We start from the raw sequence: 12,533 nt of genomic DNA, 5'->3' as shown, positions 1-12,533 counted from the left end.
AAAAGGAAATAGTTTATCAGTTAGTTTGCACTGCATTGACAAAACATCGTTGTAATGTTTTGATCTCCAGATGTCTGACAACTCCCCAGTGGAGATGAGAATATTTGTGTCACAAAGATGATCAGTTTGATTTTCCAGGTTTTCTTTCACAGATGCTAGCAATGGTTCACAGACCATAGGGAGATTCATCAGATCTGACATAAGCGAAGTAGAAGTCAAAATACAGAGAAGTACATACAAGCAAAACTAAGTGCTCAAGGGAACACACGAGGAGTCAGCTAAAAATATCAGCTTGTACTGGGTAGTACTGTGAGAGGTGGGTTCTCAGCCAGAAGGATGGTGGCAACATAACAGTAACACAGTTACATTAGCAGTGTCTGACTTTAGATTGTCACTGCATAATCACTGCCACATGTCTGTGTGCTTCATCACACGGAGTTATAGATAACCTGAACCTCTTGCCAAGGCAGACAAATGGTGGTTAATTCTGCCCAGCGTAGGCAGAATGATCTTTCCACAGAGCGGTGCCTCCCATGCAGAACTGCTCTCCCTGCTGTCTCCCACTAGACTCTAAACAGCTGCCCTTTTTGACACCTACTTCCAAAGTTCATCCTCCACAGATTTTCTGTCAAGATAGGATTTTTGAGGTTGCTTTCTAACAATATCTTTGGGAACATATGTGACTTGAAGTTATTCAGAAGCCTTGGATGTCTCTGGACAGGCCAAAGGATCATCTAAGAGCCACCCTCTCCATAACGTAGAACAAGCTGTTACCATGACAAAATAGCTCAATAATTAAATGAGCTTAATTCCATTATTCTCAACAGTGAGCATAGAAACTTCCCTTGTGCTTAGAAGTTATACAGGAGACTTTTTAAATGTTTGAGAGTTTTAAGTCATGCTAATGACTCTTATTCTAAGACACTGTGGCTGATGATTGTTACTCTTGTCCTTTACTAGGTGGCTGCCAGAAGAACATTGCCTGAGAGGGACCTGACACTGATCCCATATTCAGTCTAAAATTTTGTGTAAAAAGGGTATTTTTAATATACGCAGCTGAAGTAAACCGACATTCTTCAGTCCTCACTGATATTAATAGAGCAAGATCAATTTGCAGCTGCTTAGCACCTGGCCCAAAGACTTTCATTTTTTAATCAGAAAGCAAGTCCCATTTATCCAGGGATCTCACTTTGGGACAGCAATATCTTCCACAGATGTGTTTGCTTAGATTTCCATCAGGAGTCTCCAGCATGGATATTTTATTTGCATAACAACCATAATACGGTCCCATGCCTCATATAGCAGGACACAGCAAACAAGTGGGTGAGGAGAACTGAATTGGTTCTTTAAACGATATAATAGCATATAGTGCTTTAAAGATACATTTCTGCTTACATTCAGTTTATTAGTTTAACAGTTTCTGGTCTAGCCTCATTCTGTTTTAATTTAAATCATCAAGGCTTTACGCTTGGGAGCAAGCAAAGGGCAGTCTGAAGGTTTTGTAGCTCTGGGGCCAAAAGGAATGTGACTGTAAAACACACTTCTTCTTCTACTTGTCTATCAATTGCCTATTTTTATTTTAAAGGAAAAGAAAGCTTCAACAAAAACAGCAACAAAAGATTGGGAGGTTTCAGATTTATTAGCACACTGAATAGACAAGACTTAATAGTGGGGTTTTTTGGTTTTGTTGTCTTGCTTATCTTTGGCGAGCTGATGGTAAGTGAACATAAAGAGCACTGCTGTTTAACACTGGCTTTGCTCTAAAATAGCTTCATGAGAATGACAAATTTATGATGTGAAAGCAGAGGAATAAAGAGAAGTGTTAAATGAAGAATAATTGATCCCCTGAAAATCTGTGAATAGACTTATGATTCTACGCTACCGAAAACTGTGTTAGCACAAAGTTTGCACTGAGGAAGGCATGCTGAAAATGTGCCTTCCTTTCACCTAGCATAGTCCACCTTACTGAAAAAAAAAATCAGGTTTTATTCTATAAGGTACTTGAAACCAAGAATAAGCAGAGAATATTTATTCTCCTTAATCTGGCAGTGCCTTTTGGTGGCTGACCTAATTTCTGTGTACCTGTGGGGCTAAAGAGTGAGAAGGAGGCATTCTCTGACCAGGGAGAAAGAGATTAGGGAACAGGAAATTTGCTGAATACATGAATTTATGGTGTGGTCTGCACTTTTGTATGATTAAATGTGAAGTGCAAGCAGCAAAACTGGGATTTAAGAATCTCAGCCTAAATAACTGTGGAAAACTTTGACTCCTTGCAGGAATGTCTACACCTGAAATATTATTGTTGTCATTCCTTTGGTGAAAATAAAATAGTGAAGATAAACATCAGTCAGTGCACGCTGCAATTTTATTAAGACGAAACACAAAAATGAGTAAAACTGCAGGCAGAGTTACATGATGTTTCCCTTCTGAAAATTTTGGAGGCACATTTTCAATTTATCTGCTTGCCTCACTTGGGTAGTTTGGTGCTTTGCTATAGAGAGGCATTGTATCTGACTGTGTCCCACAGTGAAACACCAGGGAAATAGCTGGGTAACAGCAACAAGCATTTACCCCTGAGTGCCCTCCTGGCCTTACTGGGTAAAGTGGAATAAACATGCATGTGCAATGGACATGTGTGCCATGAATCCAAAAGGAATCCACACAATGAATGTTTGTTTTCCTTCATGTTTTTCCAGAGATTTACTTTATGCAGGTGAAAGATAAGTACACTTATCTTTATGACTGCACCTACTTAAAATAATTTTCTTCTGTTTTGCCATGTTGTATAATTATAGCACTTGGTACATCTAGTCCAGACTGAAAATGAATTTGTTTGCATCAGACAATGCAGCCTGTATTTGTTCAACAACTGGGAGGAGAGGGCAGGAGGAAGAGACTTATTAAATAAAAATAATTATAGTGATTTTTTCACATCTCTTTAGCAAAAGAAGAAGAACATAATAATTTCCTAGCATGCATGAAAGTTTATCTCATATATACAATATAAAACTCATCCCACTGAATAATTTGAAAAGGCATCTATAAGAAAATATATCTCATATGTATGTAGTCCTCTATAGTAACATTAAGAATGCTCTCAAACTATAAATTAAGTTAGATCCAGTGTTAGTCCAAGGTAAAATTATTTGCATTATATACAAACAAGATCTATACATAATGATACTGTTTCTTAAAAAAGGCAACCAATACTATTTCCATGAGTTCCAAGGTATTTTTCAGGCTTATACCTCATCCATTTTTATACGTGTATAAATATCTAAATGTCAGTATTGAGCTATTGCCTTATCAGATGGATGCATGCAAAAGAAACCAAGCCCTCCCCATATGTGCATGTGGGGCAAACCAAGAGCAGGGCACCCAGTCCTGCCCTTGCTGACTTTCCAACATCTACTTCAGCAACACATTACACACTGTAGGAGCAACCCAGGCTCCTCCTCTGCCTTCCACAAAGCTGTGAGCTACTAAGCTTTAGTTTGGCCATGAGAAGTTTTAGGTGCATAACTTGCTTTAATTCCCCTTACCTACAGGAATGGTCATTCCATGGATTTTGTCTGCCCAACCAGCATAATACCTCAGGGTTTTTATGACTCCCTGGAGATCTACATAGAAAGCTTGCAAAAACGGTTTGCCGCTGTTCAGTGATTCCATAGTCTGCAGGACAAGAAAAAGTTAAGAGATGTAAGTATTGTAACATTTTTTGACTATTGTACCTAAGTATTCACCATATTAACTGCTCTTGAACCATGACAAAGATTTTAATGATCAGTTGCACCTTGGTGTAATTTTAACCCAGAAAGTTCAGAACAATTATCTGATCCCCTTTGTTACTTCTTTTCACAAATGTGAACAAAAAGTATTTTCCTTGAAAAGCCCAAACTAGTTTTTTCTAGAGTACTCTGGAATGGCTATGATTTTTAAGAATATATGTGTATGTTTATGTGTGTTTGTCTGTCTGTCTGTCTTGGGGATTTATGTGTGTATCCATATGTATGTACATGTGCCTTTGTGTACTTTGAATCTAATAGCCACTGTGTTTGGTCCAGATCTATAAATGCTGAATTGCTTTAATCAGGAGCCAAGATAAAAATGCCTGTCAAACTGGGTTCTGTTATGTTAATGATAACAGTTGAGAAGGGGCTCCTTGTAGCCCTGTATTAATGATCTGAATCCATAAAGAGAAGAATGGACACATCCCTCTTTATATAATTGATGTGAATATAAAAATTTCTCTATATGGTTGCCAAGACTCCTGCTGAGGTCTGAGATATCTATACTGTACAGCCAGTTTATTTATTGCCATCAAATAAACAAACTTTCCTCTAGGGAAGCTCATAAATTAACAAGCTATCTTTATTTTTTAGTTAATATTCCTATTTTTAAAAGTATCTTATAAGCTATCCTCTTAAGGGTTCCTAAGATAATTTAGCAAAAAAAAATAGAATAAAATATCCTAAGATGTTGAGTAGCTTAACTCATTCTCAATAGCTGTCTAATAGAAATCATTAAGAATGGGCAAAGGATGCCCCTGTGTAACACACCAACCATCAAATGAGTTTCTATAGAGAAGAATGGAGACCTAATTCTGCACTGACTTATATCCCCAAGAGCAATTAATGGCACTTCCTGCAGTGCAGCTCAGTAAAGAACTTGGCTCCAGAAATAAAAATTAAATGACAGGCAGAGTAAACTTGATTTGCTGTGCACTTCCTTCTCCCCATGGCGATTTTACAGTATCTGCTGGCGGTAAGATGATTTAAGTGTTGACAAAGCTGGAATTAAGATGTTCACGGGCTTAGTTCAAAGCACTTGACATGCGGAAAACAACATTAACAATGCCACCGTTGCGATGGCTTCATCCGAGAGTGGAACGGAGCCGCACTCGGAACTCGTGTCACCAGCTGAGTGTCCCTGAGCACCTCACGTACCCTTCCCTTCCCACCTGTACAGGTCATCCCAACCTGCCATTTCTTATTCTAGAAGAGTCACAGGCGTGCCTGGCAGGCAAGCACATGTGCACACCCCTGCTGTTGTGTGATGTCCAGTTTAAAGCTGATCTGAGCCCACTGGAAGCCTCTTGTTGGCTTTTAAGGGTTTTGCACCACATTGTAAGTGGACAGAGCCATTTCAGCCAGGGAGCTGCATGTGGTTTTCACACACAATTCATAGCAACTCATTCATGAATGAATTGACTCTCAGAATGTAAAACTGACTGCTGATTTGACTACTGATTTTTATGTTTCACTTACAGCAAGAATTGCCCTGTCCCTTTCCACCAAGTCAGCTAACTTATCCAAAAGATGGCCTCTTTCTGAGGCATCCATTCTCCTCCAAACAGAACCAAGGGAAAAAGCCAGCCGAGCTGCCCTCACTGCCTTGTCCGTATCAACCTGGGGAGAAGGAAGAAGAAAATTAAACACACAAGGTAAATAACACAAGCAGGCTTATGGGATTTGCTGTTATACAACCTTAGTCACATGTGATGAGTTTTGGAACTATAATTAATAAAAGAACTGTCCAATAGTGCTATTCTGGACTGGTTGCTTTGATCTATTTATACATTTACAGTATCTGTTATACATTTAATTTATACATTTAACATATAGCCATTCATGGGATATATTACCTTGTCAGCTTCCTGGATGTCACAGATTTGTTCTCCTGTTGCTGGATTATATACTGGGAATATTCTTCCACTTTCAGAATTCTGCCACTCATTATTGATGAAAATCTAGAAAAGAAAGAAAAGTAATCAGGTCTCTTGCATGAACAAACAGTAATGTATATAAAAACAAACTCATGAGAAAAGGTGCAGATTCTAATATAAAAGAACTGAAACTTATTTTTGTGCATGAAAATTACAGTTTTCAAGAGTTCAGACTGAGGTCAGCTCCTGATGTCTTTCTGTATTCTATAGCAGTGTCATTATAGAAGCAACATCAAAGTCTAAACATTGGTTGATGTTCAAATTTGGTTCAAAAACTGTAACAAATAAACAAAAAAAATAAATAGCTGTATCAGAGAAAAAGCCTTGAAACTGCTGGAGACAAGACAAGGATTTAGAGTAATCACTCAGTTCAGTAAGTAAACATTTAGTCACTGATACATCCCAGTCAAGGCTGAATAATCTCAAACATCACAGTTCTTCAATACACAGTCAGTTAATTATGGCTACAGTGATGGCTTACAGCACAAAACTAACTTGCTTATCTGCTAAGAACAATGGAAATTGTTACATTCTCTCAGTGTTGATATTTTAATTGTCAGGGGCAAAACAAATTTAAATGGTAATGGTGCTGACAATAGCTGTCTTGAGAAAGGTAATGACAAATGAGTTTATTTAAAGTAGATTTTTTCTGGTAGCTGCATACATGTCCGTTATTTTCTGCTGAGTGACTTTAAGACTGAGTGACTTTATTTATTAACAAGTATTAAAAAAGTCACTGCAGGAAAATAAAGTGACTGAGTGAAAAGTTTCCTAGGTATTCAGACTCCTTCTGTCTCTTAGATCTTTTGAAGAATTAAAGTGTTAAAAAAATCCAGGCAAGATTTGGGTTCCTTGGAGTCCAGATATCAATGTATTTTTATTGGATTCCATGAAATACAACTTTAAATGTGTAAGATTATGTCCTGGCCTCATTGAAATACACAGGAATTTTCCCTCTGACTCCACTGAAAGCAGGACTTCACACGTAGACAGAAGGAATGTTCACCACCTGGTCTGGTTTTTTTTGCATACATTTATAAAGACAGGGACCTTTGAAAGCTTGAGGAGCCTCAGTTCCAATCAGAGATACACAGGTGAGAGAAACTGGCACATCTTTATGCAGATGAAGGCAAAAATACATCTGTAGAGTTTTCAAGACATGAGCTTGCTCAAACCTATTCTCCAAGCCAAATGGAAGTCCTGTAGCTGTGTTCCTCTCAGCAGGACTTGTTAGCTCAGGCTCGGTGCCACAGTAGCTGCAGTGTCACAGCTGCTGCTCCAGAGCTCACTCGTGTCCAACTCACTGTGACCATGTGTGGGAGGAACCTGGAAAAGGCCCTGCTGACAGAACTGTACACAGGAACCAACAATTCCATGTGCTTTGCTAATATGGATGCATTCCTGTTGTGCTTCCTCATCTTCCCTACACCTCAAACTTCAACCTCTTTGCTGGGTGCCCTTCTATCCATTCCAGAGCCTGTCCTTTCTTTACTCCTCCTTGGCCCTTCTGTTTAGGTTTTGAAAGGTTGTTGAACAGGACCTACCACAGCACTAGCATTGCTTTCCTTGCATGCCCTATTTATCCTGAGCCTGTTGGTGTGCTTGAGCTGTGTGCGTCTTTGTGCTGGTGTCTTCCTGCTCAGTGATGACAGTGTTCAGCAAACCCAAGATACTGCTCCCTGTTAGGACATTCTGGAGCTAACCCAAAATGAGACAGTAAAAGAATGACCAGTACAATCTATAGTGACCAATGCTATAAGCTGAAATCCTCTGGTGTATCCTTGTTACTTTTGGACTGTAAGTGAAGCAAAGAAACACTGAGATCTGTGACCTATGTGGAAGAAGGAATTTACTCCATGCTTTCCACTGAGTTTTCTCAGAGTTAACTCTGCAGCCAGTGAGTGTGTTGGGGGGTGCTGAGGAGGGAGGGGAAGGGAGAAAAGCTTCCAGCTTCAGGAGCAGATGGCCAGAGAAGATGTAAGCATGTTTGTTTAAGGTGACAGGATGTACATAAACACATAGGCTTCTTGTGTGAGCTGCATTGAAAAAAAAAAGCAGTTTGGTTGAGTACAAGAACCTGAGAAATCGTGGCAGTGACAATTCAGTACACTTCCCTTAGAGAAGTGGTCTGTTCTTTTTTAAATAGATAAAAAAAATTAAACTCAATTCTTCCGGCATTAACACCTATCATCAGACTTGCTAGTACATGGGACATGTATTTTTTCTTGAAATACATTTCACCACATGAATGAGAAATAGTGACGTGGAATTACAAAGGAGTGCTGCAATTCAAGCTGACTAGAAGGAAAAGCTGTATGATTTGACTGAATGCTCAGTTTATCCCACTGACTTAGAAAAAGAACAGTAATAGTAAATATTTCAGATAGGACATGGGAAGGATCTATTTGGCATAAAGTTAGAGCTGAAAGCAAGAGAAATTGCTACTGTTAATGGTTAATGTTAGTTTCTTCCTGTTCCACTTTCTATAAACAAGGTATTGCCTATACAAGCTCATTACTGTAAACTGAGCACATTTAAATTGGCAGTAAAATCAGAGTATTTACTCTAGTGCACAAATAAAGTACCTAGTCCCATGTTTTGGAACAGTTTCAAGTCTTGAAATCCAGCAGCTGGCGGCTTTACAAGCAAAGCCTTACACTTAAATAATTCACTTTTGAAAGTTTTAGGTGTTCTGTGTCAGGTAGTACCATTCAGCAGATATTCCTACCACCGAGACGCAGATTCTTTTGCAATAAATTTGCATTCACAGGGGCTTTTATAACTCTTCCAGCACTACTGACTCCAATGGCTGTTGATTAAATGTATATATCCTGTACATTTAATCTGACTTTCATTATGGCCACTTCGTAAAAATGCCATGAAATGGAGAAGCGATGACACATTGCAAGAAAAAGGAATCCCTGCAAAGCCTCAAATTGGGTTTTTTTTCTCCCTTATTTATAGTGATCATGGTAAAGGCTAACTCTAAATCAGGGAGAATATTTGACAGCAAATGTTCCTATCTATGGATTATATATAACCCATCCTAAACACCAGATAAAAAAGGGGTAACCTTAGAAAAAGAAGGGCTTGCTTCCATGTAAATCATGCTACAAATTGGACAACACCCAGTGAGTTCATTGTTCAACCTCAATTGTGAAGGCTATTCACATTTACTATTCCCCTGGAATCAATGTTAATTAAGGCTGACTGGGGCTATAAATCAGCCTTTGGTTTTTACAACTTAATTCAGCATTAAGCATATATATGTAAATAAAAGGTAACTGATTAACCACTTGAGTTTTCCAGGAGTTACTGAGGTAATTTGTTTTTGTTTGAGTCCTAGTGTTACCTTTTGTGATATGCAGTAGGGAGAGAAAAAGTCTATAGTGTGTCATGCATTTGTTATGTGGTATTGTGGTAGTTAAATAACCTAGCCTGTTGGGTGCTATCAATAGCATTGTGCCAAAAGGCAAAGGGAAGAATACACAAACATTTTGTTTGCCATTTACTTTCAGTAGAGGCAGTAATGGCAGTAACGTCAGAGCAAGAAGATGAAAGGTCAACTTTGCTGCTGTACTGAGGTGTCTCTGTCAGTGCAGTGATTTGGCCAAGAACAAACCCAACTGCCAAAGCAGCCAAGGCCTCCTGTAAGTGGAGTCTGGCTCTGGCTGGTGTGCAGTGGGAGAAGCAGGAAAACAAATACATTTGTTTCCCAATGATGCCAAAGGGACCAGCAGAGCAGGGGAGCTGGGGGTGCAGGTGCTGGGGTGTGTGAGGTTGGGGGGTGGGAGGGGCTGTTCCAAACAGTGCAGTGTGACAGGCCTGGGTGGAAGCTCCCAGGTGCCCCTGTGAACATGATGCCCCTTGGAGTGTCATCATTCTCAGGAGACCTCATCACACAGATCTCTGGGCAATTTCTTTTCCTTTCCAAATGAAAGATGGAAAGGACAAGGATTTTCCTAAAGAGAACAGTCACATCCCTCCTGGTACTGACAATAACCTCTTGCTCATACACACATGTTCTCACAGATCTTTTACTAGAACTTTTCAAGATAATGGTCCCACCATGTATTCACTAGGTTCAAATCCTGCCTGTGGCTAATTACGTATGGCCTCTGTTGACAGAGTTCCACAGGGCTGATCAAGAAAGTAATCTGATTCATCCTTCAGGTCAAGTGACTGTTCAGAGCCTTGGAGATACCTCATCATACCGAAAAGTATACAAAGGAAATGTAAACCCAAAGTTACCATGTAAAAATTCCAAGTTACTTTGAAGTTGCTGACATGTAGTTGGAAGAAAATCATACATTGCATTTTGCACAAGACCTACCTGCATTTCACAATCATTAGACACTGAGTTCAATAGCCTTTTGGATGCTCATCAGTTTTGGAATCAAGCCAAGAATAAATGTTTTTAGTATAACACAAAGCAAATTTAGCTTTGCAAATAAACAACTACAATCTCTTGTTTCAGTAGCCATCCATCCCAGCTGGCTTAGTAATAACTAGCAACTTACAATGGTTAATTTTAAACCATGCAGGTAATTGCAGTGATATCTATTCAAAGAGGAAGGGATGTGTAGAAACCCAGGCCGGACATTCTGATCTGCAGTGCAGCAATAACAAAGTTTAGAGCAGGGAGAAAACATATTTTGTGTTTTCATCACTATTTACCAGCAGGAAAGCACTAAACAACTATCTTTATGAGTGTGTGTATAAATATAATTAATTAAGCACAGAAGCAAGACCTCCTTTGCAGCTCATAGTTGAAGGAGCCTTAGTTTCATGGCACTTCAAATTCCCTCTGCTGTTGAGCCAGGGGCTAGCCCTGGATTTGGGAAATGGAACTGATTTTTACATTCACTGGGGATTCCTGCATGCTTACTGCCTCTCTTTTTTTGTATTGCCTTTCCTTATAACACACAGGGAAAAGAAAATATTTTGGGCTCGCTAAATTCATAAGAGTAATCAACACAGGTGGCAACAATGTAACTTTTCATTTCCTTTCTTGAAAATGTTCTCAAATGATGTGTGAGCGAAATGATGATATACATTCTTAATTCTGTATTGCTTAGTGATGATGTCATGAGACATTTTCTTCAGGCTCCCCAGCTGTTTAACTCAGAACTTCAGGCAGTCCACAGACAGTGGCCCAGCATTCAGCTCTTTAGAGGTGGAATTATTTTCCCATGGATTTAATAAACAAGGTTTTTGTGCTGTTGCAGCTCCTAGAAATGTTTTTTGGTACAGGAAGAGGATTTTAACATCCAAATAATAATGGCTTCCCACAGGAGATTTGGTTCTGGATGAATGGAGGAAGGAATGGGAATTTACTAACTCAATTGATTTAGTAGCTGGTTATAGTTTCATTCCATCAAAGATCTTTTTTTCATATGTGGCTTTTTCCTTAGAGAGCTTTTGGCATTAAATCTGCTGGGATGGGGGAGGAGTCATCAGATGCCAAAGTACTTTATAAGAGAATCACAGCTGCTTGGCCCTCAGCATCTTCTCAGAGCTGGAGGCACTAGGAAGGCACTTCTTTTTTAGGGGGGATGGACAACAATTTTAGAGGCATGCAAAAAATCCAGCAGCAGCATTTCCCTTGGTAAATACTGCATAACATCCCAGATACCAGGCACCTGTGCCTCAGTCTGGTCAGGAAATTTCATATCCTTTCCCATCTCAGCAACTTCATTTCCTCTCCTTGGGAAACATTTCAAGAGTCCTAATGATTAGTACGATTGTAAGGGAATGAACTAGGTGGGATTGCCAATCAGAGGTGCAGCTTGTTTATTTTCACAGGCCTTGTTTTCCTTCACTTTTATGGCTGTCTTGATACAGCAAATCTCTCACATTCTAGAGTGTGTTGTGAGGCACTCCTGGGAGTGACTGGAAACCAACAGCTGGCTATGGAATCAGCAAAAACCTGGTTTATAAGAAGGCACTAGGAAAGCAAAAGCCAATTCCACCAGTCTGCTGGCTGAATGACCAGTGATGGATCATTTTTAAGAGGGTTGTTCAAGTGACCAGCGAGAGTCACAGCTTCTTGTTGGCAGTTCACAAAAGGTGAGTAATGGGCTTCAAGGCCAACCTCCCCAAGCACTGTGAGTGCAGAATCCTGCTTCTGAGGCATGAATGAGCTTGTCTTGGTAGTGCCAGTGGCTGTGCTGCTCTCAGGGGATAGCTCTGCACAAGCCAAGGTAGCCTGGCTGGCCCAGCACCTCAGCACAGGTGGTTCTCATGTCATTCATTACCTCAGAGCAGAATCATCCTCAGAAGTTATCCAGATTTGGGTTCTTTAGTGAGATGCCTTTCAGCTGTGGGGGAACTGCAATTTGTATGAGAGTAACAGTGAACTGCAGAGGGACAACTTTGCACCAAATTTAATTCGGGCAAGCAAACTCCCATGGGCATAGCTGGTTTTCAGCTGCAAGAGGTCCAAGAGGTCCAGGGTAAAACAAAAGGAAAAAATCCAGCTGGTTTCAGTGGGAGCTGAATCAAGCCCCAGTTGAGGAAAAGGAATCAGTGGCAACAGCCTCCAGAGGGATGTTTGTACTGGGAAACAAAGCTGTTTCACTGGAAACTTGACACATGCTCTAGAGCCTGTGAGGTCTGAAAGGCCAAACAAAACCAGAACATGTTGATTTTTCTTTTTCCACTTTGGCTGCTGGGCTGTCCTTCTCTCTCCTTACTCACACCCCCCACACTGTAAAAATAGAAAAAAAAGAAAAAAAAAAAAGGAAAAAGAGCTCTGTTCTAAAGCTCTGTGTGCTGTACGTTGATTTATCTTTTTTAAACTCTCATT

At 39.8% G+C, this 12,533-nt stretch overlaps 1 protein-coding gene across 3 annotated transcripts in view; it reads right to left on the bottom strand.

Moving 5' to 3' along the window:
- ALDH1A2 (aldehyde dehydrogenase 1 family member A2) overlaps positions 1-12,533 on the bottom strand; it is a 101,411-nt gene that overhangs the window by 25,297 nt on the left and 63,581 nt on the right. For all 3 annotated transcript variants that reach the window (XM_021532056.3, XM_021532057.3, XM_021532055.3), the window contains 3 exons: positions 5,645-5,749; positions 5,268-5,408; positions 3,543-3,672 (listed from right to left, as the gene is read on the bottom strand). In XM_021532056.3, the coding sequence (XP_021387731.1) occupies positions 3,543-3,672; positions 5,268-5,408; positions 5,645-5,749 (376 nt within the window). The remainder of the gene's footprint in view (positions 1-3,542; positions 3,673-5,267; positions 5,409-5,644; positions 5,750-12,533) is intronic.

This window comes from Lonchura striata, chromosome 11 (assembly GCF_046129695.1).
Source record: "Lonchura striata isolate bLonStr1 chromosome 11, bLonStr1.mat, whole genome shotgun sequence".
Lineage (NCBI taxonomy): Eukaryota > Metazoa > Chordata > Aves > Passeriformes > Estrildidae > Lonchura > Lonchura striata.
The sequence above is the reverse complement of the archived record's forward strand: the minus strand, read 5'-3'. Positions and strand labels throughout refer to the sequence as shown.